Source organism: Oculina patagonica, chromosome 14, assembly GCF_052425735.1.
Source record: "Oculina patagonica isolate OP01 chromosome 14, crgOcupat, whole genome shotgun sequence".
NCBI lineage: Eukaryota > Metazoa > Cnidaria > Anthozoa > Scleractinia > Oculinidae > Oculina > Oculina patagonica.
The window spans coordinates 7,690,261-7,714,008 of record NC_135771.1 but is presented as its reverse complement, the minus strand read 5'-3'; the positions used below and the strand labels follow the sequence as shown (position 1 = coordinate 7,714,008).

Here is a 23,748-nt window from a genome sequence, read left to right as displayed (position 1 = left end):
AAGCAAATACATGTAGCCGGCACGAAGCGCGGGAAAACGTGCGCGAGCGAGTCACGATTGGTTTTGGTTTTAGTTCTGATTGGCTAAGAAAGTGGCGCGAGATTTTTAAGCCAATCACTAAGCTTAGCAATGCAAAACCAAAGCAAACGCAATTATCTTTCGACACTCAAGTGAAAACCGCTCTAAAAAGGGGTTTAAGCTGAATACATATAATCATATAAATGACCGAAGTACAGGTAATTGTCCAAAAGGAGATTCGTCATGCCTGGTTTTACTAGCGACGCAAGCACAAGCGCGATCACGCAAAAAGGACAAATTTTGACGGTTGTCCTTTTGCTTGCCGCAAGCACAAGCACAAGCATCCAAATGCAATGCGCTTGTGCTTTTGCTTGAGTCAAAGCCGTTTTCACGGAGAAATAAGAGCTGTTGTCCTTGCCCTTGTGCTTGCGTCGCTAATGAAAACCAGGCTTCAAACATAGAATTTGTTTTGCTTTCAGATATTCCAAGGTAACTGGGACAACGACACGGTGATAAAGAAGGTGTTTTCACGCAGAATATTTGCGCGATACATTCGCTTCAATCCTTTGGCGTGGAACAAGGGCGGCTTTATCTGCATGCGTGTCGAGATCTACGAATGTCTTCCTACCAAAGGTAAAGATTTATTCCTGGATGCCATGCTTTAAGAGAGCAATCAAGTGTGCGATCGAAAGTGGAAATACGTTAATATGTATCTAGTCTGTTTAAACGAGCTACGCCAAGGGGATTTTGCAGATTTTTGGTGAAAATGTTTTTAAATTAGTGGTAGGCAACTTAATCCATGAAAAACATCTTTAAACATTTAAAGGAAGATAAAACCTTATATAACCTTAATTTGTTTGATAGAAATCAAACTTCGGCAATAATTACCGATTTTTTGAAGACGCGCGGATACAACTTGAAAAATGTAGCCTAAATTAAAGTTTCAATCCATTTTCACCTAGCTATTCGCAGCCAAAGACGGTTGCTAAGAGTTGCAGTGCTCTAATATAAGAATTGTTGTAAAATTGGACCATTATTTAAACGTTAAATAACTGCTGAATATATTATCAAATAAGTACCTACAAATGTATATCGAGAACATCGCATGACAAAAACTCCAGAGAAAGAAATTAATAGGCGAAGCGCGGAACAAACATTTCAACCCTCAAATTACGCTTTCTTTTTACAGTTTCATTCTTCATTTACAGTATAACATGTTAATTAGTTTCACAATTCTCTTTTCACATTTTAGTTTTTGCCGTTAATTTAGAAGTTTCTTTATTTTTTTTTAAAAAAAGCAAAATCACTTGCTGCTACACAAGTGCGTTGAATTACCGCCTCCTGGAATGTTGACGAAGTGGACTTTCTCTAACTTTGTGCAATTATCATTGGCAATATGCATAATAAGATAAAGGAAACTGTGAATATATTTAACAGTGAAATAGTTAAAACCACGCAGGAAATATTGTAAAAGTAATCGCAATTTATAATAAAGAGTTTTATTATCCAACTAGACTCAGAGTGCAGATTATGCGCCAAATGAGTTCAAATGTCCTATGGGAAACCTGTTTAACAGGCCATTTTAAGTTCTCTTAGTCCTCCTGTCCGCGCGCAACGCAATAGCACGGTCTTCAAAGTCTGGGTTTCGGAAAACGGAGGATGTTGGATAATAAATCTCGTACAAAAAGCTTTGAACAGGCTTCCTATTGAGGTATGGGATGAAAAAAAGTGCGAGCGGAGAGAGTCAAGAACGCTCTTGGCTCCTAAGCCTTTCCGTTTGTTTGTTTTTTCGCCCTATACCCCTCTCAGGACCCAGTTTACAGGCTAATGTCATATTAGACATTTCATTGTGTAGTATCGCTGTTCAGTTTTACTCGTCATGTGCAGAAGAGTCGGAAAAATGCAGCGATATCTTACAATAAAATGGCTAAGAAGATATGTGTAGTTTAGTGCCCCCTTCCAAAAGTTGTCCCCTCTCCTGTAAGTGCATCCTTTAAATGTGTTGATGAATAACGGCCCCTTTTCCAATTAGTGCCCCCTGGAAGTGTCAAAAAGGGATTTCTAGTAGTTCGTCTAACGTTTATCGATCCTATTAGAACGATTTTCACTTGAATATCGAAAGTAATTCACGTTTGCTTTGGTTTTGCATTATTACGCTATGTGATTGGTTAAAAAATTCGCGCCACCCTCTGAACCAATCAGAAGTAAAACGAAAACCAGTCGTGACTCGCTCGCGCACGTTTTCCCAAGCTTCGTGCCGGCTTCATGTATTTGCTTCGAGTTTTGATTGGTTCACTGAATTGTCCGTGTCTTTTGTGATTGGCCAGACTGAATAGAAACTGGGTCAACTGTTTTTCCCACGTGCGGCTACAAAACTTTGTCGGATTAGTCGGCTTCGGTCACCTCAGAGCTCGAGTGTGTAGGCGAGGATATAAAGTTCCGTTGCAATGTCATATGCCCGACCAGATCATGTTATAAAGAGAGTGATAAGCTCCCTGTGACCCTAGGGACTATGTCACGGATTTTAACAGATTTTTAATCGGCCAAAATTTATATTTGTGTCGTTGGAAACTTAAAAATAATGGTCTATTTCTATCAACAATTGCTCGGATGGAAATGGATTGCAATTTGAAAACGTTAGGCAACATTTTCAAGTTGTTTCCGCGCGCCTTAAAAGAAATCGATATTTATAGCCAAAGTTTGATTTCTATCCCCAAATAAAGGTTATATCTTCAGTTAAATGTTCAAAGGTAATGTTTTTCATGGGTAAAAACGCCTACCACTATTTTCAAAACAGTCTAGACCAAAGATTTGCGAAATCCCTGTAACGTAGCTACTTTAAGCACAGTCCCCCGCCCTTATAGTCACCAAGGGGTCGTTCGTTAGGGCACTGTAAACTATATCCGGGATTATTGTCCCACAACAGTGGGACAATAATTCTGCTGCTACAAGCTAACGCCATTTCCTGTTTCCTTATTAGCGATCATTCCTCTCATTTTGTGAATATTTTTAACTGTGGCGTATAAAACCTCCTGCTTGAGCCACACCCCCATACTTCTTGAGCTTAACCCTTTTTTCGCAACATGAAGCGACTCACAAATCTGCAAAATCCCAGTGACGTAGCTCCTTTAATGACTCGACTTAGTCAAATCCTTATAATACCTGACGCGTTATTTTCTTGTAGGAAGCGTACCGGAAGTGAGTCCTCCAAGTGAAACAGTGGAACTTAACCGCACCAGCTCCGTCAACTTGACGTGCCTAGTTTCCGGTCAGCCTGGAGCACACATGGAATGGTATAAGAACGGACTGCGGATCCTTGACCCTCCACTGTCCATTATCCATCGCACGCAATTCGGTAACGGTAGCGTAAGGAGTGTGTTGACTCTTGAACGTGTCAAGTATCGAGACCGAGGCTCCATCGTGTCTTGTACGGCCTGGTATCCATCACTTTCTATCAACTCGACTCGGAATATTCATCTCCTTGTACATGGTATGTGCTGCTGCTTTTATATTCCTTTTTTGTGACATATGAGATACCTTATAAGAGAGAATAAAACGGGGAGTGTGCTGAATTTTTCTGCCTTCGCTTATACAGTAAATAATAATAATAATAATAATAATAATAATAATAATAATAATAATAATAATAATAATAATAATAATAATAATAATAATAATAACCTTTATTTACCCTCGGCAGTATTTATAGCACAAAGGCTAGTGGGGCCGAGCAAATGAAAGAAACAAATAAATCAAATAAACATAACAACGTTAAGAATCCCAGATGGCCGGAGGCAAACCAGCTGGCTATTTACAAGCGTCGTCGAGAATCTGAACTTGGGACTACCAAGAACAAATCCAGCTAGCGGCTAGGGCGGGACTTGAACCCGGGAACTCCGCATTGCAAGTCCAACGCTCTAACCGCTCGGCCACGCTGCCTCCTAGAACATTAAAGGGGCAGTGTCACCAAGCTTTAGTGCTACTTGAAAATTCAATGAAGGTGTTGGTATCAATTGGACATCCACTAATAGTGGCCTGGTCTTGCTGAGACACACTGTACTAGTTACAAACATTGTTAAAAATTAGTGTGGCTACGGGCCGATAGCAATGAAGTTGCCGAAAACTTGAAAAAGTCGGGCTGACGTTTTCAAGTTTGGCAGTATTAATTGGACGAAAATCACATAAAAACCACAGTTCCACTGTCCCTTTGAAATGAAGATTATAAAGTGAATTGTTGAAGAGAGAGCTAATTGCAATAAAGGTTAGCACAAACGAGGGGACGAGTCCTTGCGGCTAGTCCTTACATGTAAACTCTTCAAGAGACTCGTCCCTCCCCCCCCCTTCCGTGTGTGTGCCCCCTCGACTTGTCCCCTCGTGTTAGTTTTCAACGATTTTTTTCAAGACACGAGGGCAGACTTTGAAAAAGTCTTCCTGACCGACTTTTTCAATTTGAAATCAAAACCTCCTGTTTGACGTTTGCACGAAAACTCGTAGTTATTTTGACGACGGTTACGACATTTTTCCCGCCAAAAATGACAAATAACGAAAGAATGCTGGCCTTCAGTTGTAAAAGTTTTGAGTTAGAATAGGGTTGGTAACGACTCCTTCTGTCAGGAGACTTATTGTTACTAGGAGTAGACCTGGTAATGAGTCATTATTTCGTTCCCAGCTCCCCGTCCTGTCATGGTTATCACTAAAGTCCAGTCCAGGACCGTGCAGCTTCGAGTTACAGACCCGACTCCTTCGGACACAGCGAAGTACATTGTGCGCTACAAAACGCACTCACCCCACTCGGAATGGGTATCAGTGTTACGAAATAAGACCGGCAGTGGTCGTGATACAGTGATCATGTTGGACGGCTTACATCCTTACACGAAGTACCTAGTGGAGGTAGCGGCTTATTACAAAGATGGCGATGAGGGACCGTATAGTGTACCACATCCGTTTGAGACAGAACAAGCAGGTTAGTTCGTGTATAGATAGTCTCCTTCGCAGGCGTTTGGGCTCGTCACGCAACGCTTGGTGCGTGACACCCAAGTAACGGCTGTGAAGAGTGCTTGGACATTGTTAATCCAAGGCTCTCAGTTTGTTGGTGAAACAAACACAAAGGCGGCAAAAACGAGCGGGAAGAGACGAAAGGCACATCCACCCAACCCCCCCCCCCCCGCCAACCCGCCACCGCCCAGGCTCCCCGCTGAGAAATCTTAAACCGACCTTTTTAGTTTCAAGGTTCGTAATTGAAAATTTAAATTGCTGTGGATGTTTTTCCAAGAATTCTTTGATACAAGATTAAGGGTCTTGAAGATGGGATAGAGAGGGTGCGAGCGCTTTAACGCGCTGGAGCTGTGATATTTTTCTTCTGAAGCCTGAAGCCAAATACTTTCATCTTCCTGAAGCCTGAACAAAAATGTAGCTTCTTTTTCTTTAGAGCTCCGAGGCAATGACAATGAAGCAATGAAGCACGTTTGTTTTACTGGCTCAACCCTGTAGTTTTAGCCGATTAACCCTAACTCTGGATTAAAAGTTGATCGAGGGTTTAATCTCTCTTGTATAAAAGTGTTTTTATTCCCTATATTTTGTGGAGTTTTTGATTAGTAGTAGTCGGCGTCAAAACTGGAGTACAGAAAATGTGAGCAGAAAACCTCACTGAAAAGTTTAAAATTGAAATCAAAATCCACGCTTATCCTGGATTAGCAACCCGGCCAAGAGTCGTGGAACATGAAGCCCTTTGGAACATTGACATTGTTCATATTTTGTATAAGAATGTAAAAAAAAAAACAATATTTTCTTTCACCTTATTTTTAGCCCCAAGCGGTCCTCCCCGTGATGTCGTCATAATACCACGTGGTAAAAACACCATCAGAGTGTCCTGGTCCATTCCCAGCGCTAAAGACAGCAACGGCAAAATCACCAAATACGAGGTCGTCCTCTACAAGCCGAATAGTGATAAGGAAACGTTCATGAATGAAGAGAAAACACTCTCAAAGGACATTAGCGACCTGGAAACTAATCAACAGTATTACGTTGGCGTGCGGGCTTACACCAAGGTGGGGCCTGGGCCCTACAGCAGCAATATCACTTATTCGACAGGTACTGAGACCAAATATATTTTAATATTTTACCAAAAATGTCTTCTCTCAATTAAATACATCTACCCTGAGGTGGTTAAATGTGTCGTCGTTGTTTTTTTTTTTAAAGTTAACATTGTATTTGCACTTGTTTTGACCCGTAAAACTTTTGATGCACCAAACGTAGTGCACATAGATCAGTTAGCTCTATGTCGTCGTCTCCACTTTGCTTAAAACCTCTTTAGACCCATGTCTTCTTATTATAGCCTTCAATTAATGTTATTGTCAACATTTTTTTGTAGAAGAAACAAACCAAGGATCGCAAATAACGCGTGCATTGGAGAAACTTAACAAGGTAAGTAAATGATACAATTATACACCTACTTGTCAAGTTAAAGCCCAAAGATTTTATCTCTTACGGAAAAGTTCGTTGTGCGCGTCACGCAATCTTTTATTGGAGAGGAGATCGCGTGACAGAAGCAAAACTTTCTATAAACACAAAAACAGGACTGACCTAACTCAAAAAGTATGACGGTTACTGAAAGCTCGTGCAGTGAGTGCAAAATTCAATTACCAAAAACTTACTCATAGCACGGTAACATTTTACATACTTTTGAAAAATTTCACTGAAATTCATTTGTCTTGGTGTCCCCGTGATTAAACCCTAAAGCATTCTCGAGAACATTTAAGTCAAACCTCGAAATAATGTTAAAAATCCGCTCCATTTCATTTTAAACTGGCTCGAAACGTCCGTTTTAACTGGGATAATCTCAAATCCATTTTTCTCTGGCGGGGTCAGCTTAAGAGCTAAAGTTTTGGTAGGTTTTTGTTAGCTGTACTTAAACTGTTACCATGCTATGAGATCTCTTTGGTAACTTTATTTTTGCCTGTATTGCTCGAATGTTCGGCGGAAACCAACTTAAGTCGACCATGTTATTCATCTTTCCCAGGTCCCAGTAACAGATAACAACGCTCTTAAAGTTATGAAAGAAGTCAAGAATATTACATCGAAGTCTTCGGAGTTGTTGGAGAAGGACATCTCCCTTACAGCCAACATCCTTAAAAAAATCGTCAAGACAAACGCGACGTCAGCAGATGTGGGTGATCACGTGCTAGATACCATTAGTCACGTGATGGATGCTAAGACTGACGTGCTACAAAAAACTCAAAAAAAGTACAACACATCAGCTAAGTAAGTAAAACATTGAAAAAGTAGTTATTTATGCAACTGTAGCGATTTAACAGAAAACGCAACTGCAGTTCAGTTATTTTTACACCCAGAATTAAACCTTGTGTTATGGTTCCCGAAACATTAAAATCAGGATTAAACCTTCCTTGTTCTCAAATGAAAGCTATTGAGCACTACTTTCATGTGGTACTGTTTAGTATGCCGTACTAGGTGGTTCTTTTAAGAATTAAGTTTGTGGAGGAAACCCAAGTGTGTGACCATTCAAATGAAAGCTATTGACCACTACTTTCATGTGGTACTGTTTAGTATGCCGTACTAGGTGTTTCTTTTAAGAATTAAGTTTGTGGAGGAAACCCAAGTGTGTGACCATTCAAATGAAAGCTATTGAGCAGTACTTTCGTGTGGTACTGTTTGTTATGCTGTACAAGGTGGTTCAAACTTTAAGTCAGGGCATGAGACCCTAGTGTGTCACCATTCAAATGAAAGCTGTTAAGCAATTCTTTCATGTGGTATTGTTCAATGTTCATCTTTACCCAAACACAAATTTTAGAAAATGTTATAACTATAATTTATGCTGTACAAGATAATTCTAACTCTTCAGTATGGATGAAACTCTTGTAATTTTGCTTCTAATTTTTTAAGGTAATACTCCTGGGAGTGTAATTTTGTCCTAATTCTTTGTTGTCTACTTTAGATTTGTCAAGTTACTTGACGAGTATCTCGAGAAGGGCGGAAAGTTCAGCAAAAGTACCTCGAACATTGCTGTTCATACACAGTTAGTTAAACACGGGATTCACTTGTCAGTTCAAACGACCAAGGACAAGATCGCTTTTAACACAACCGAAAATTCGACAAGCGGCGAAAACTTGGAAAACGAAGCTAGTGTGACCGTGCCTGCCTCGGTTGTGAATACGACTGACAATACCACGTTGATTGTTGTTTACTATCGAACAAGCAAGCTTTTTGCGCCAGATTATCGCAAAACGGAGGTGTGTGAGGATAGCTTTACTACAGAAAAGATGTCCAAAGTGGAACCGTCGTCGCGTTCTTCGCGTTATACAATGGAGAACTCTACTGGTGATGTCGTCACCGAGAGCAGTCCCGTACTCTCTGCAAGCTTGAGGAAAAAACACGTGGCGAATCTGACCACGCCCGTTATTATCAAGTTCAAAATGCCTCATGACCAGGTGAGTTAAAAAGTGTGAGTAAGTTTGTAGTGAGTAGCGGTTGCTGCAGAAGAAGCAGTTGAACTTGTTTGCATTGCTCCTTCTTGAAAGAACATAAAGTACAAACTCTATTGAGCCCCCCCCCCCCCCCACCTGTTACCTATCCACTTCGTGCCTAGTGGCACATAGGTCTCACCACTCTCTCTCCACGCTGCCCTGTCAATGGCCGTCTCCCCCCTCCCATGTTCTACATCCACCCCGTGCCCCCCCCCCCCCCCAGTCTTCTACGCCCCTTCTCTAATAAGGTCCCCGTCTGGAAGGTTAATTTTTTAATACCCCACCTCCCGCTTCCACTCCCTTTCCCCCCCTCCCCCCCCACCGCCGCGTGACGTGGTAGGTTAAGGCCCTCCGTTTTTAAACAAAACTTCCCTATGACTTCTTAGTGACTTGTGTTTTCCTTTTCTTAACAGATTGTCGAAAACAGCACAAGGTGTGTCTGGTGGGATTTCGAAAAAAGTAAGTTGGATCTTTGTCATAATTCATGTCTAATACAAAAAATCTTTTGGAAGCTATTCTTGTTTCTGCAAAGTCATTACAGGATTGAAGAACAATACATTAATTTTCGTAAAACACACCACATATCGTACGATCGGACAACAAATTTCTACATCGTCCGTTTAATAAATAAGATGCAAATCACCAGCTGTGCGATCCGAAAACCATTGCTATGACGACATGTCACACAACATTTTTTAGTTCTACACCCCCTGTTTTACAAAATTAATAATATACAGTTCACAAACCGTACGATCCATAAACTATTGTTTCATAACCTGTACCGGTCGAACAGATAGCACAGTTCGTGTAATGACATTCCCGGTCGTATCAGTTGAACAGTATTGGGCATAAATGGGCTCTTACAGCAACCCTTAAAAATAAATCTATTCTGTCGTTTAACAATAACAAAATATTTTGTATTTGCTACATTTTTGTAAAGTTTGTTTGATTTCAAATTCCAGGTGGATGGTCCACTGAGGGGTGTTCTCTTCGCGGCATAGTTAATGACACAATCATTTGCGAATGTAATCACATGACCAACTTTGCAGCCTTAGTGGTGAGTATCTAGTTGATTAACTGACTCACACACCATCGCCCCACCCCTCTCCCCCTCCGGACACACATATTCAATGTTCAGTGTTCTTCTACTTTTTTTCAATTCCTTAAAAACAAAAAGACAAAAAACAAACAAAAATATCCAAATCGTAAAAGGACTACGTCTTGTAATTCCAATTTGAAGCCAAGGTTTTAAGGTCTTGGCCCATAGACCGTCCTAGTTTTCTCTCGCAGTCCTGTTCCACGCTCGGGGAAATGGCAAGTGGCTTCTTAACAGGGGTTGACTGCTCAATAGGAGTTCGACAGTATGTGAATAACCCATTAAAGGGACTATGTCACGGCTAAGTTAATCTTATGTTATTAAATTTTGCCAAATATTCGCTATAAAACTAAATGTTTGCAAAGAAATTAATTCTTTAATACTAAATGACAAAACCATAGCTTCCTTGCAGCTTAATTTGTCTCCCGGGCGTCATAAATTAAAGTTACTAGCAGACAAGATAAACTTTGAAAACTGTTCCGCCGGACCATATTTCAAAAGCCCACATCGCAATCCGTTTCAATCTTCGACACTTTTGGCCATCCGTACCTTCTTTTGCATTTGGTGTGTTATTATAATATTCCTTCACTGTTTTAAGAGGTTATTTTATACATTTAAACTAATTTGATGGTCATTTCCTTTGCCTAAGTTTGGGTAAAATCCGTGACACAGTCCCATTAACATGGCGAACTTTGTTACTGTTTACAGGATGTGGATGATCACTCGAGGGCGTGTGGCAAACACTCTAAGGTGCTGTCACTCATCAGCTACATTGGCTGCGCATTGTCTATTTTGGGATTGTCGCTGACCATTTTCACTTTTGGATTTTTCAAGTAAGGCTCTGTGAACTTTTTCACGTTTTGATCTGTAGGTTGAAGTCTGTAGAAGAAACCCTAGTGTGTGACCATTCAAATAAAAGCTATTGAGCAGTACTTTCATGTGGTACTGTTTATTATGCTGTACAAGATGATTCTAGCAAGGTGGTTCTAACATTTAAGTCTCTGGATGAAACCGTAGTGTATGACCATTCAAATGAAAGCTTTTGAGCAGTACTTTCAAATAAAGTAAAAGTCAAAAGCCAAACGTCAACATGTTAAAATTCTAATAGTACAAAATTAATTTAAGCCTCTTTTAGGGAGTGGTCTCAGTTCAAAATGACGCCATATGAGAAATCTTTCATATAAGAGTTTTAAGATATTTAGATTTTTATATTTTTGTATTTTTCATATAAGAGTTTTACTCAGTTGTCGGTTTTCAGATCAAATCCGTACCTCACTAACAGTAGATTTTCATTTCAATTTGTTTGTATTCAGTTCTAATGGTAGTTTGTTTTCTTTTGTGTAACCCAGGAAGCTTCGAAAGGATCAGATTGCAGCTAAGATTCTGCTACACCTGTGTGCCTCGCTTCTGTGTGTGTTGATCGTGTTTGTCGCAGGGGTGGAGAGGGGCGGGGTGTCTGAGGACGTGTGCCGGATCGTAGCAGCACTCGTTCATTATTTCTTACTTGTCGCGTTTTTATGGATGTTGATCGAGGCGTACTTCATGTATCAAGCATTTGTCAAAGTGTTCAGAGACTATGGGGATTACGTCATGTGGAAATGTGCCGCAATGGGGTGGGGTAAGTCATTCGTACAAGTCATTGATCTAGTCAGTCAGTCAGTCAGTCGGTCGGTCAGTCAGTCATTCAGTCAGTCAATTAGTCAATCAGTCAGTCAGTCAGTCAGGCGGTCAGTCAGTCAGTCGGTCGGTCGGTCGGTAGGTAGGTCGGTCGGTCGGTCGGTCGGTCGGTCGGTCAGTCAGTCAGTCAGTCAGTCAATGTATTAAGTATGGTTGGTTTTCACTAGGCATAGAACAACCATAACACAAGCAAAAGAATATAAAAAAATATCAAAATAAATCTGTTTTTCATGCTTGACGATACACAAATTTTCTTTTTGGTTCAATAGACCGGTGGCCGGCAAAAGACACCTATGTTTAGTTTTGAACGCAAGTATTGTTCAATAAGTACTTCATGTTTGACTGTTTGTCTGACATTTTCATATTAATTTATATCTGAACTTTTATCAATGAGGACACTTTGTGATGCCTATAGTAAAGGGCATGCGTCTCATTAGCGTTCAATCCTGGACATAATTGTCAAAAGAAACCAGAATTATGTTTAAACCAGCTTGAACACAAAACAAGGGTAAAGAAGTTAACGTAACGCTAATCTGGTATCGCTGTTATTTCTTTCAGGGATTCCATTTATCGTTGTAATCATCACGCTTGCTGTGGATAAAAGCAGTTATGGCGGAAAGCACTAGTAAGTGTAATTAGAATATCATAACACCAGGTGTACTTGGAAAAAAATTTGGCGTTTTAAAAATGGATTTGTAGGAGTTTTGAATGTAAAATATTTAATAAGGCAATTGGGGTTTGCAAGTACTTCCGACAAAAAAGTTTTGGAGGTACTCAAAGATAAGGGTCTTACTAAGGTCCACAGGAAATTATTGTATGATTTTACTACTTACAAGTAAACCTGTTATGGTGCGCAATTTGGACTAAACAAGCACTTGTATTTTTTTTTTTTTTTGGGGGGGGGGGGAGCTGCAGTTTGATTTTACCACTTACAAGTAAACCTGTTATGGTGCAGTTTGGACTAAACAAGCACTTGTAATTTATTTTATTATTTTTTTTTTGGGGGGGGGGGGCTGCAAGTTTGAGAAGCGCAATATTGTTTCTCGTGGTTAAGTACACTGTTAAGTATGAACTATTTTCTTTTGATTGCAGTTAGAGGTTTTGTAAAAGAAGTTTAGGGGGCTCGAGCTTGCGCAAAAGAGAAGTTCCTGGAGTCGAGAATGGCACTAAGGGCCTAGCCTGCGAGCAGGCTCTCTATTCGCAGGCTACAAAGAGCCCTAATGCGTAAATACGCGCGCGCACAGTAAATAAGCACAGTGCTGGTTAACGTAAATTAACACAGTGCGACTTCTTTTGCAGTTGCCGTATTGGAGACATAGCATTCTTTGCGGCTTTCATGGCTCCCGTGTTGCTTGTCATTCTCATCAACACGGCTACGTTTTCGTTAATCATGTACAAACTAGCGACACGTCCACCAAACGCCGCCGACCCGGACCGTGGCACTGAAGGGCTTCTTAAAATCAAAAGAGCGTTTGGAATTCTTATTCTAGTCGGCATCACATGGATGTTTGGGTTCTTCGCCATAAGTGAAGCTCGTCTGGTGTTCCAGTATCTCTTCGCTATCTTCAACAGTCTTCAAGGCTTTGCAATCTTCGTGTTTTATTGTGTGATTCAGAAGAAGGTCCGCGAGTGTTGGTGGGCTCTTTTGACCTGTAATCTGCGCAGTCTCAATAAGTCAAAGTCGCTGTACACGGACTCGTATGACCGCAGGCGGCTGTCTTCAGCCAGCAGGGTTCAGCTTGATGCTATGAGGGCTAGGAGTAACACCAACCTGTCTCAAGTGAGTCACTCTCTTTGTCAGGGTTTCTTTTTTTGCCGAATTTTTTCCAGGAATACTGCGACTTAATACTTCTAGGACACGCGAGTTTCGACGCGCGCGTGGGGGAGGTTGAGCGAACTTGATCGCGCAGCACATTTCTCGCGCTCGCTCCTCGCAGCACTTTGGGTGCGTATTTTACAAGCATTCAGAATTCAGAATAAGCATATTTCGAAAGAGGGATAGGTCAAGCATTTTATTTCGGTTTCAGTGATATGCGAACTATGAAATTCAATCCTAAACCAACGGTTTACGCTATTTGTTGCCATCAATCACTTTAGCGGACCTCTTGAGAAACAGAAGTTCACTTCAACCAGGTCAAAAGGTCACGTACATCAGTTGTGATTGCTAGATGTCGATCTGTTTTGTTTGTTTTTGTTTTTCATGGTTCGTTGGCTGTCGCCATAATTATGATTGACGGCAGCGAAAAACGCAATCGTTAGTTGGATTCTGAATTTCAGAGTTCGCAACCCAAGGTTTCAGAGTTAGGGCAAACTGGAATAAGTAAAAAATAAACACACTTTCAACTGTAATAAAATTAAAAGTTATAATAATTTCTAACTGTATTACTGTTTCATGCTATTTTAGGTGATGCAAATGCCGTTACGTAAAGTAAGCAGTGTCCCGGATGTGATTGTGGACAAAGTTGGCAGGAATAATTGCCATTACCATAGCAACATGGTTTACGAAGACGACCGAGCCCAGGTGCCTACTGTATCTATTGAACCAAGCGATTATCAGCTTAGCGGAAGCCAGGGAATAGAAGTCAACGAATCTATGGACGAACTTGCCACGAGATTGTCATATCGTTCTGGGTCCAGAACACCAAGTCTCAGATCCCACGCGCTCACTGTCACGCAATCTCGAGATCCTAGCGTTCGTGGTTCGTATGTCACGGTGAATTCTGCGCGGTCAACACCGAAGGTACCCCCCAGGGTACCACGCATCAACGGTCTGCGCTCGGCTGGAGCTCTTAATTGGTCACGGGAGTGTATGCCCGCGAAAGAAACTCTAAAAAGAACTGTGTCACACACTCCTGAGGTCCAGAGACCGGCAAATAACGGCTCGTCTCTCAGAAGAACTTGTTCATTAGGAGATGAAATGCGATTTAGCGCAGATTTTAGTGTGTGCAGTGATCAGACTTCATGCGAATCTCTGAGCTCAGAAGCTCAAACTCCCACGATAAAGAAGCATCTTGGCCTTCCATTTGAAAACCTTGGTAAGTTTAAATGTAGTGACCAAGTTAAAAATTGAAGGGAAAATCATCCTAAGTTTCGTTTGAACAAATAACGCACTTCTGTCCAGGATTGAACGCAAGTATTGTTTAATGAGCACTTCATGTTTGACTGTGTTATTTGACATTTCCATATTACTTCATATTTGACTAATTTTTGGTGTGTTTTGGTGAACATTTATTAATGAGGACACTTTGTGATGGCTGTCATGAGGAACGTGAATCTCATTAGCGTTCAATCCTGGACATATCTGAAATAACGCCACATAAAAGAACTGCTTAATAGCTTTCATTTGAATGGTCAGACATTAGGGTTTCATTCACAGACTTGTACAGCGTAATAAACAGTACTTCATGTTAGACCTGTTCAATAGCTTTCCTTTGATTAGCCACACACTAAAGTTTCACCAACAGACTAAAAAGCCAAACACCTTGTACAGCACATGAAAGTACTGCTCAATACCTTTCATTTGAATGGTCACGCACTGGGGTTTCACCTACATCCTTTCAAGTTGTAACTGCATTACTCATGAAAAAAAATAATACACTTTGGTAGTAAAAATAATACGACTTTAATATGTTTGTAAAAATTAAAAAAGTTGTATTATTTTTGAAAATTTCTACATTACTCATAAGCTTTCCCACGAACCCTTCAACAGGCACCATAATTTCGTTTTCGTGGCTCCATCTTATACACCTCTAAAAGGTATCATTCGTTTTCTCACAAGTAGTTCTGGCCAGGTCCTTTTTATCGGTTAAATATCGAAAAAGATGTCAAATTTACAGTGAGATTATTGTTGTAGTAGTCTCCTTCGCAGCTGTTATTTATGTCGTCACGCAACACTTCACGGGAGAGGGAGCGTTGCGTGACAAGCCCAAACAAGAGACTATTGTTTATTGTTTATTATTGTTTTAGTCGCTCGTCATTGATTGCACATTGTTTTGTTTCAGGTGAGCAGATTGTAAGCCCACTAAGAGGTTCAGTTCGAGGAATTGTTGGATATGTTGAAACGACTGTGGAAAATTTTGACTTATTAATTGACTTGGAGAGGCAAAGATCGTTGTCTTCTCCCGTGACAACACTTCATCAAGTGTAACGCCACTGACAAAGGCACGGAATGGAAGTATGACTTCTAAAATAAACAGCGTCGAGTTGTAAAAATTACTGTTAACTAGAGACACTCGTTGACAATGTTGAGTTTGTTCCTGTTTTAAGGAACGTTTAGTTGGAATCTCTGCACTGATGTGGTCTCTTTCGGCGTGTGACGCCTCTGCAGCATTGCGTGACAAATTGCGTGACAAATCACGATAGAAACACGTCGCAGTTTAGCAGTGCGGACCTGCTCAAGTGTTTTCATTTTGGCGCGTGACGTGTATGTAATATTGCGTGACAAATCAGATAAGGGAATGGTGACCAACAGCAATGTGGCTTGTCACGCAACATCACGGGAGAAACACCTCGCAGTTAAGCAGTCTGGACCTGCTCAAGTGTTTTCTTATTGGTCGCGCGCTCTGACCAAGAAAAGAGTTAATAAATTTGTTTGGTGGCTGCGAAGCTATTGCTTGTAAATATAATGAAATTAATGTAAGCTCTGCCCCGACTCTCCGGTTACAAATCCTTGGTTTAAGCTGGACAGATTGTTGTTTTCTACATGAAGGAATAAAGGAATGTAAATAAAATGCCAGACTGATTTTATCGTGCAGTCTTTAATAAAAAAAACGGCCATTTGCCACCGTTAAAGGGACTGTGTCACGGCTGAGTTAAATTTATTTTATTAAGTTTTGCCAAATACTCACTATGAAACTTAATGGTTGCAAAGAAATTATTTCTATGGATCTAAATGACAAAATCATAGCTCCATTGCAGCCAAATGTGTCGCCGGGCATTATAATTTAAAGTTACAAGCAAACAAGATTGACTTTGAAAAGTGTTCAGCCCAACAATATTTCAAAAACCCATATCGCAATCCGTTTCAATCTTTGACGCTTTTGGCCATCCGTACTTTCTTTTGTATTTGGTGTGTTATTGAAATGTCCCTTCACTGTTTTAAGCGGTTATTTTTATATTTCAACAAATTTGATGGTCATTTCCCATGCATAGATTAAGCTAAACTCCGTGACACAGTCCCCTTAACCTTCCCCTCAAATGTTCCTTGCAGAAGTTATTTGTATACAGTCGAAGCTCGACGGACGTGGATGACGACAAAACAAACACTGAAATATGGTACTGTAATCGCTGCTGTAAAATCATTGTGACGATTGGTGATGTGAAGTTGATTGATAAAAACAAACAGAGGTTGTAAAATAGGATTTTTTTTGTAGTGTCCGCTTACGGGAGCTTAAAAACAAAGAAAAAGTGTCCGCGGCCGCTTACGGGAATGTCCGCTTACGAGAATGTAAAGATACAGAGTTTGTATGGGAGTTAAAACAGGGTTTCAAACAAGGCGGTCGTAAGTAGAGCTGTCCCGGCTTACGAGAGTGTCCGTTAAGAGAGCTTCGACTGTAGTTGGCATTTCTTCTAACGATTGTGTTTTAACTGCAAAAAGAAAGACTCCTCCCGGCCCCTTCCACAAACCTAAGATACTTTGTGAACAAGAGAACCGTCACTTATTTACTTTATTGCTTTTTTGGAAGACACGTTACTAAAAAACCTCACAAAAATTTAACTGTTCCTCGAAGTTGACCACATCCTCGGAGACCCAGGGGCAGTTAGTGGGGCGAAACGAAGGAAAACCGGGCAGAAATCGTAGCGACGAAAGTTTTCAAGAAAACTGAAAACTTTCGTCGCTACGATTTCTGCCCGGTTTTCCTTCGTTTCGCCCCACTAACTGCCCCTGGGTCTCCGAGGATAAGTTGACCAAAGCTCATTTTAATTACTCGAGCTTCGACGCTATTGCGAAACCGTTAGCTTTTTGAACAGATGAATCTGCCATAAACAAAAATTAGTGCATATATTGATTATAAGCTACGGATAGTTGAGGGAGAAAATGTAACCTCAGCTTATTGACCTACCTTATTCTCACTTAATTTCGCGAGTACTAAATTTCGCGATTTTCGCGATTTTGAAAAAAACGCGAAATTTAATACTCGCGAAATATAGGACACGCGAAGTTTAAAATCGCGAAATTTAATATCGTACTGATAATATAAAACTCTGATAAAACTCGATGTGTTTTATCATAGTTATTCTAACATGTCTGAGCTTCATGTTTAAAAGTTTTTTGTTTAATTTTGTCCATTAGTTATCTCCCACTATATCAGTCGCACTGTTTGAACTGTTCTCTGCCGCCAAGTTCCTCAAAATCTCGCTTTTGCAGTCGTAGATGAACCTATTAGGGATTTAGACTGTTTAATACCTTATGTTTTGTCATGTGTATATTGTTTTGTTTGCTGTTTTTCTGACGATGACTTTCATATTAATTATGTTGTTACAGTTTCGAGGTCAAAGCTTCATATTGAAGAATAGATAAAAATCGCGAAATTTAATACACTCCGACTGTACCTTCCTCTCAAAATCGCGAAATTAAGTACTCGCGAAATATGGCTCTTGTTTTTTCGCGAAATTAAGTACTCGCGAAATTTAGTGAGAATAAGGTAATTGTTACTGCAGGCCTTTCCCAAATGAAATGTTGCAACATTATAGCCAAACACACTGAAAACGCTTTGATGGACCGTAGATGCTAAAACAGCGCCGCTTTCTAAGTTGGCGACAAGCCACCTTATTATATGGCACATACTATATAGCTCACATTTTCGTCCCCATAGCCCTTTCGTTTCTCTAAGCCGACTGGGCTAGGATTAATTCGATTTTTTTTATTGGCTGTTTGGAACAAAGAATTCCTAATTCTTTTGAAGCATCATGGCAACATACATGAAGCCTGGAAGTCCTAGAATCCAGGACTGGAAATCCTGGGCGCTTTCCATTCGACCAAAAATTCCGGTAATTTCGGAACAAGGACAAATGGTACAGAAATTTCCTGGGAAAGTTTCCGGAAAATCCGGAAAGTGTTGAATTTCCGAAATGCGAACCATTCAACCGAGAACCTCGGAAATTCCAGAAGCAAAATCAAATGGAACTGAAAATTGTTTTCGAAAATTTGGGTCTACCTTTCGAGGTTGACCTCTTTTCCGGAAATTTTGTAAAAAGCATAAAAAATTTAGGTGAACTCGGTTGCTTTTCGTTGCAGTCCGGCGGCTTAGCTCCTGAATTGTGCGATTTTTGATACAAGCACCAAACTTTGCGGGATTACAAGCATTCGCATACTAATCAATTTTTGATATAGGGCCAACGTCAATTTCCTATTTTCAGCTAGTAAACAGCAATGAAATTTCAGCCTAGAGGCCCCTCCCCCACGGAGTACTTCTTCTTGTACTTTTATAAACCTTTTATTGTAGATTTTTATTCATAAATACAGATATAAATGCTTTAAATTAGGCTTACAATTGTTATTTTTTACCATCTGTTTGATACCAATAATTTACTAGGAAATTATTGCATACAGAAGAAAAATAGGAAAATATAGGGCTGTGAACAGTCTCAATAACAGCATTTCATTCTAAATTTCATTGTACGTGCGACTTGGTATCACTACCTGACATAATAGTATTTGTCTATAAACCAGGACAAACAAATATTTCACGACATTTCATGTCGTGACCACTTTCATTGTCCCAAGTTTCGTGCTTGTATCAAAAAGTGCACAATTCAACTAAAATTTCGAGCTAAGCCGCCGGACTATTGTTGTTTTGCAGGTGGAAGCAAAGAAATGTACAAATATTTATAACGCGCGTGCGGGTTGGCGACGTTTTCATTGCTTGTAGTGTGCCGTTTGAAAGATCCCTGTATTTGTGGCCTTGATGTCATTCACGGAGTTTATTTTCAGTGCTCGGAATGCTTTTTATTTGCGAAACAGGCCAAAGTGCATTATTTTAATGCACCGTAGAAATTTCCATGTTAGACGCACTACCTGACCATATGCAAATTTTGTTTTGCCTTCCGTGCAGTCAACCGGAAATATTGGAAAATTCTGTTCCATTTGCACTGGAATTTTCAGGAAACTCAAACCAGAAGCTTTGGTCGAATGGAAAGCGCCCCTGATACATCTAAAAACTGCAGAGAGCATAAAAAGAGAAAATTTTATAAGTGTTCTACATTTTTAAGATATTTTTCGTACCATTTGGCGTACTATTTGGCATACTATTTGGCGTACTATTTGGCGTACTATTTTGGCGTACTATTATGCATACTATTTTGCGTACTATTTGGGCGTACTATTTGGCGTACTATTTTGCATACTATTTGGCGTACTATTTGGCGTACTATTTTGGCGTACCATTTGGCGTACTATTTGGCGTACTATTTTGGCGTACTATTGGGCGTACTATTTTGGCGTACCATTTGGCGTACTATTTGGCGTACTATTTTGGCGTACCATTTGGCGTACTATCTTGGCGTACTATTTCGCGTACTATTTGGCGTACTATTTTGGCGTACTATTTTGCATACTATTTGGCGTACTATTTTGGCGTACCATTTGGCGTACTATTTGGCGTACTATTTGGCGTACTATTTGGCGTACTATTTGGGCGTACTATTTGGCGTACTATTTTGGCGTACTATTTTGCATACTATTTGGCGTACTATTTTGGCGTACTATTTGGCGTACTATTTTGGCGTACTATTTGGCGTACTATTTGGCGTACTATTTTGGCGTACTATTTTGCATACTATTTGGGCGTACTATTTGGCGTACTATTTGGCGTACTATTTGGCGTACTATTTGGCGTACTATTTGGCGTACTATTTTGGCGTACTATTTGGCGTACTATTTGGCGTACTATTTTGGCGTACTATTTGGCGTACTATTTTGGCGTACTATTTTGCATACTATTTGACTACTTTTTGGCGTACTATTTGGCGTACTATTTTGGCGTACTATTTGGCGTACAATTTTGGCGTACTATTTCGCGTACTATTTCGCGTACTATTTTGGCGTACTATTTGGCGTACTATTTCACGTACTATTTCGCGTACTATTTTGGCGTACTATTTGGCGTACAATTTTGGCGTACTATTTCGCGTACTATTTCGCGTACTATTTTGGCGTACTATTTGGCGTACTATTTCACGTACTATTTCGCGTACTATTTTGGCGTACTATTTGGCGTACTATTTTGGCGTACTATTTTGGCGTACTATTTCGCGTACTATTTTGGCGTACCATTTGGCGTACTATTTTGGCGTACTATTTGGCGTACTATTTGGCGTACTATTTTGGCGTACCATTTGGCGTACTATTTTGGCGTACTATTTGGCGTACTATTTGGCGTACTATCTTGGCGTACTATTTCGCGTACTATTTCGCGTACTATTTTGGCGTACTATTTGGCGTACTATTTTGGCGTACCATTTGGCGTACTATTTGGCGTACTATTTTGGCGTACTATTTCGCGTACTATTTCGCGTACTATTTTGGCGTACTATTTGGCGTACTATTTTGGCGTACTATTTTGGCGTACTATTTTGGCGTACTATTTCGCGTACTATTTTGGCGTACTATTTGGCGTACTATCTTGGCGTACTATTTTGGCGTACCATTTGGCGTACTATTTGGCGTACTATTTTTCATACTATTTGGCGTACTATTTTGGCGTACCATTTGGCGTACTATTTGGCGTACTATTTGGCGTACTATTTGGCGTACTATTTTGGCGTACTATTTGGCGTACTATTTGGCGTAGCAAAATCAAATGGAACTGAAAGTTCTCGGAAATTGTTTTCAAAAATTTGGGTCCACCTTTCAAGGTTGACTTCTTTTCCGGAAATTTTGTAAAAAGCATAAAAAATTTAGGTGAACTCGGTTGCTTTTCGTTGTTGTTTTGCAGGCGGCAGCAAAGAAATGTACAAATATTTATAACGCGCGTGCAGGCTACGCTCATTATCGCTCATTAAACTTTTTGGGTTGGCGACGTTTTCATTGCTTGTAGTGTGCCGTTTGAAAGGTTCCTGTATTTGTGGCCACGATGTCATTCACGGAGTTTATTTTCAGTGCGCGGAATGCTTTTTATTTGCGAAACAGGCCACATTGCATTATTTTAATGCACCGTAGAAATTTCCATATTAGACGCACTACCTGACCATATGCAAATTTTGTTTTGCCTTCCGTGCTGTCAACCAGAAAAGTTAAAAAATACTGTTCCATTTGCACTGGAATTTTCTGGAAACTCAAACCAGAAGTTTTGGTCCCTGTGTCTCTATAGCCCTTCGTTTTCCCGTGCCAAGGCCCAGCCGGCTAAGAAAAACGAAAAGGCTATGGGGACGAGCATGTATAGCCAATGTAAGGAAGTACCCCCCCCCCCCCCCCACCCCCTGAGCCACCCACGACTGAAACAATTCTAATACTATATATATGCTTTTTTGTGCGGCACATACCTCCAAACATTTTGGATTATAGGAGAAGTACGCGGTGGCCTAATGGTTAGCATGCTCGACTCCGAGTCGAACGGCCAGGGTTCGAGGCCTGGCCGGGGCGCTGCGTTGTGTTCTTGGGCAAGACACTTTACTCTCAAAGTGCCTCTCTCCACCCAGGTGTATAAATGGGTACCGGCGAATTTACTGCTGGGGGGTAACCCTGCGATGGACTAGCATCCCATCCAGGGGGGAGTAGCAATACTCCTAGTCGCTTAATGCTACAGAAACCGGGATAAGCTCCGGCTGTATGAGCCTCATGGCTCGGAGACAGACTTTACCTTATTTTACTACTCCCAACAAGGGGGTCAGAAAAGCTGGACAAAAAAATGGCTCAAAGAACTGAGGCGGATAATAATGTAAGATTTTTATTACTATTTTTCGATATCTTATTTTTGTACCTTTATACATAGCATTACATCCAGGTATACAGTATGTATATAAGCAAACCACGAAAGCAACGTGAATGTCGCTAAAGAAATTGTTTTTTTGAGCAGAACAATAGCTCTGTTCGTCCTTTATATATCTAGATACTTTTCGTACAATACAACGTGAGTGCTCATATTCTGCGTTTTTTGGCGGACGCAAACGACGGCTAGTTTCTTTATTTCGAATAGAGGTTGAACGTTGTCTATACATATTTGGCTACAAGGTAGTTCGCACACCTAGAGACAAACCGGCTAACAAAACGGATCTGGATAAATGTGAGATGCTTAGTAAAAATAAAAATTCATCTGTAAAAAGAGACACCAGTCCCAAACTTTGAACGGGGAACGGAACCCGCGGGGGTGGGGGAGGAGGAGGAAGGGAAGAAGTTACATGACTGTAATCACTCTACCATCCGCAACGAAAGAAAAGCTTCAAAACACTGCAAAGATTAAGTCCTAAATGATTAATAAGCATATCCCGGACTCAGTTCTAGCTATTACGCTGATTGTCATCCAAACATTGGTAGATATTAGATATATTAGCTGCTGTGTACTCGCTGCGTACCTTTCTCCGAGTTTCTACATCGCTGAGTTAAGAGTACGTGTTCAAAGAGCATGGTAACGATATTAAAGCCACATTTTGTTATATATAAAATTACCTTCATATCGAAGAAAATCTTAAAAAAATAGTTTAGCAAGGTAGAAAAACACCAGGCCCGGTTGTTCAAAGCACGATTAAGCTAATCCAGGATTAGCGTGAATAATGATTTCAATTTTATATAATTTCGTTGAGGTTTTCTGTTAATATTTTCTGTCCCACAGTTTTGACATGGACCAATCTCAAACTTAACAAAATATTAGCTTTGGGAAATCCTTTAAAACAAGAGAAATTAAAATCTTGATCATCTTTTAATCCTGGGTTAGCGTTAATCGTCTTTCGAACAACCCGGCCCAGAGGTTACAATAAGCCACAAAGCAAAAGGATGGCTAAGATTTGTTGAGCTTGAGACCAATAACAAATCGTTCTAGCGAGCTACAAAATCTCTCCAATTTTGTCATCATTCTTGAGGGGGGGGAGGGGGGTACTCCCTATATAGGACTACACGGGGAGGCTCCTTCCAAGAAAGCTTCCTTTTTCAAGCTGTAGGTATATAAAAGGCCCGGGGAAGGGGGCACTCAAAAAAGTTTTATACGGGGAGGCTCCGCCCCAAGCTCTTACCCCTTACCCTTTTATATACCATTTTCACAGAAATTGTACCCCTTTCGTATATCTTTTACTGAAAAAGGTACCCCTTTCATATACCTAAAAGACATGGCATAGACTTAGAACAGGACGGCTTCTTGTCATTTTCATGTTGCGTTTTATAAATTAAAATCATACAGCCATAAAGTGCGTCTGTTCGAATACATATATACCTTTCATATACCTACATACCATTTATATACCTGAAGCCTGAAAAGGGTACCCCTTTCGGGCGGAGCCTCCCCGTATAGGCCATTATAGGGAGTACCCTCCCCCCCCGGGATAAAA

The 23,748-nt window shown here is 40.4% G+C and overlaps 1 protein-coding gene across 4 annotated transcripts in view; it reads left to right on the top strand.

The window, feature by feature from the left end:
- The window catches only part of LOC144639380 (uncharacterized), a 29,959-nt gene extending 13,946 nt beyond the window's left edge, over window positions 1-16,013 (top strand). For all 4 annotated transcript variants that reach the window (XM_078498693.1, XM_078498692.1, XM_078498690.1 and 1 more), the window contains exons 7-21: window positions 498-651; window positions 3,203-3,508; window positions 4,688-4,981; window positions 5,824-6,108; window positions 6,389-6,441; window positions 7,037-7,278; window positions 7,970-8,462; window positions 8,912-8,957; window positions 9,461-9,555; window positions 10,303-10,427; window positions 10,944-11,212; window positions 11,830-11,896; window positions 12,571-13,051; window positions 13,676-14,306; window positions 15,273-16,013. In XM_078498693.1, coding sequence (XP_078354819.1) covers window positions 498-651; window positions 3,203-3,508; window positions 4,688-4,981; window positions 5,824-6,108; window positions 6,389-6,441; window positions 7,037-7,278; window positions 7,970-8,462; window positions 8,912-8,957; window positions 9,461-9,555; window positions 10,303-10,427; window positions 10,944-11,212; window positions 11,830-11,896; window positions 12,571-13,051; window positions 13,676-14,306; window positions 15,273-15,418 — 3,687 coding nt within the window. In that variant the 3' untranslated portion in view covers window positions 15,419-16,013. The remainder of the gene's footprint in view (window positions 1-497; window positions 652-3,202; window positions 3,509-4,687; window positions 4,982-5,823; window positions 6,109-6,388; window positions 6,442-7,036; window positions 7,279-7,969; window positions 8,463-8,911; window positions 8,958-9,460; window positions 9,556-10,302; window positions 10,428-10,943; window positions 11,213-11,829; window positions 11,897-12,570; window positions 13,052-13,675; window positions 14,307-15,272) is intronic.
- Window positions 16,014-23,748: the final 7,735 nt, after the last annotated feature.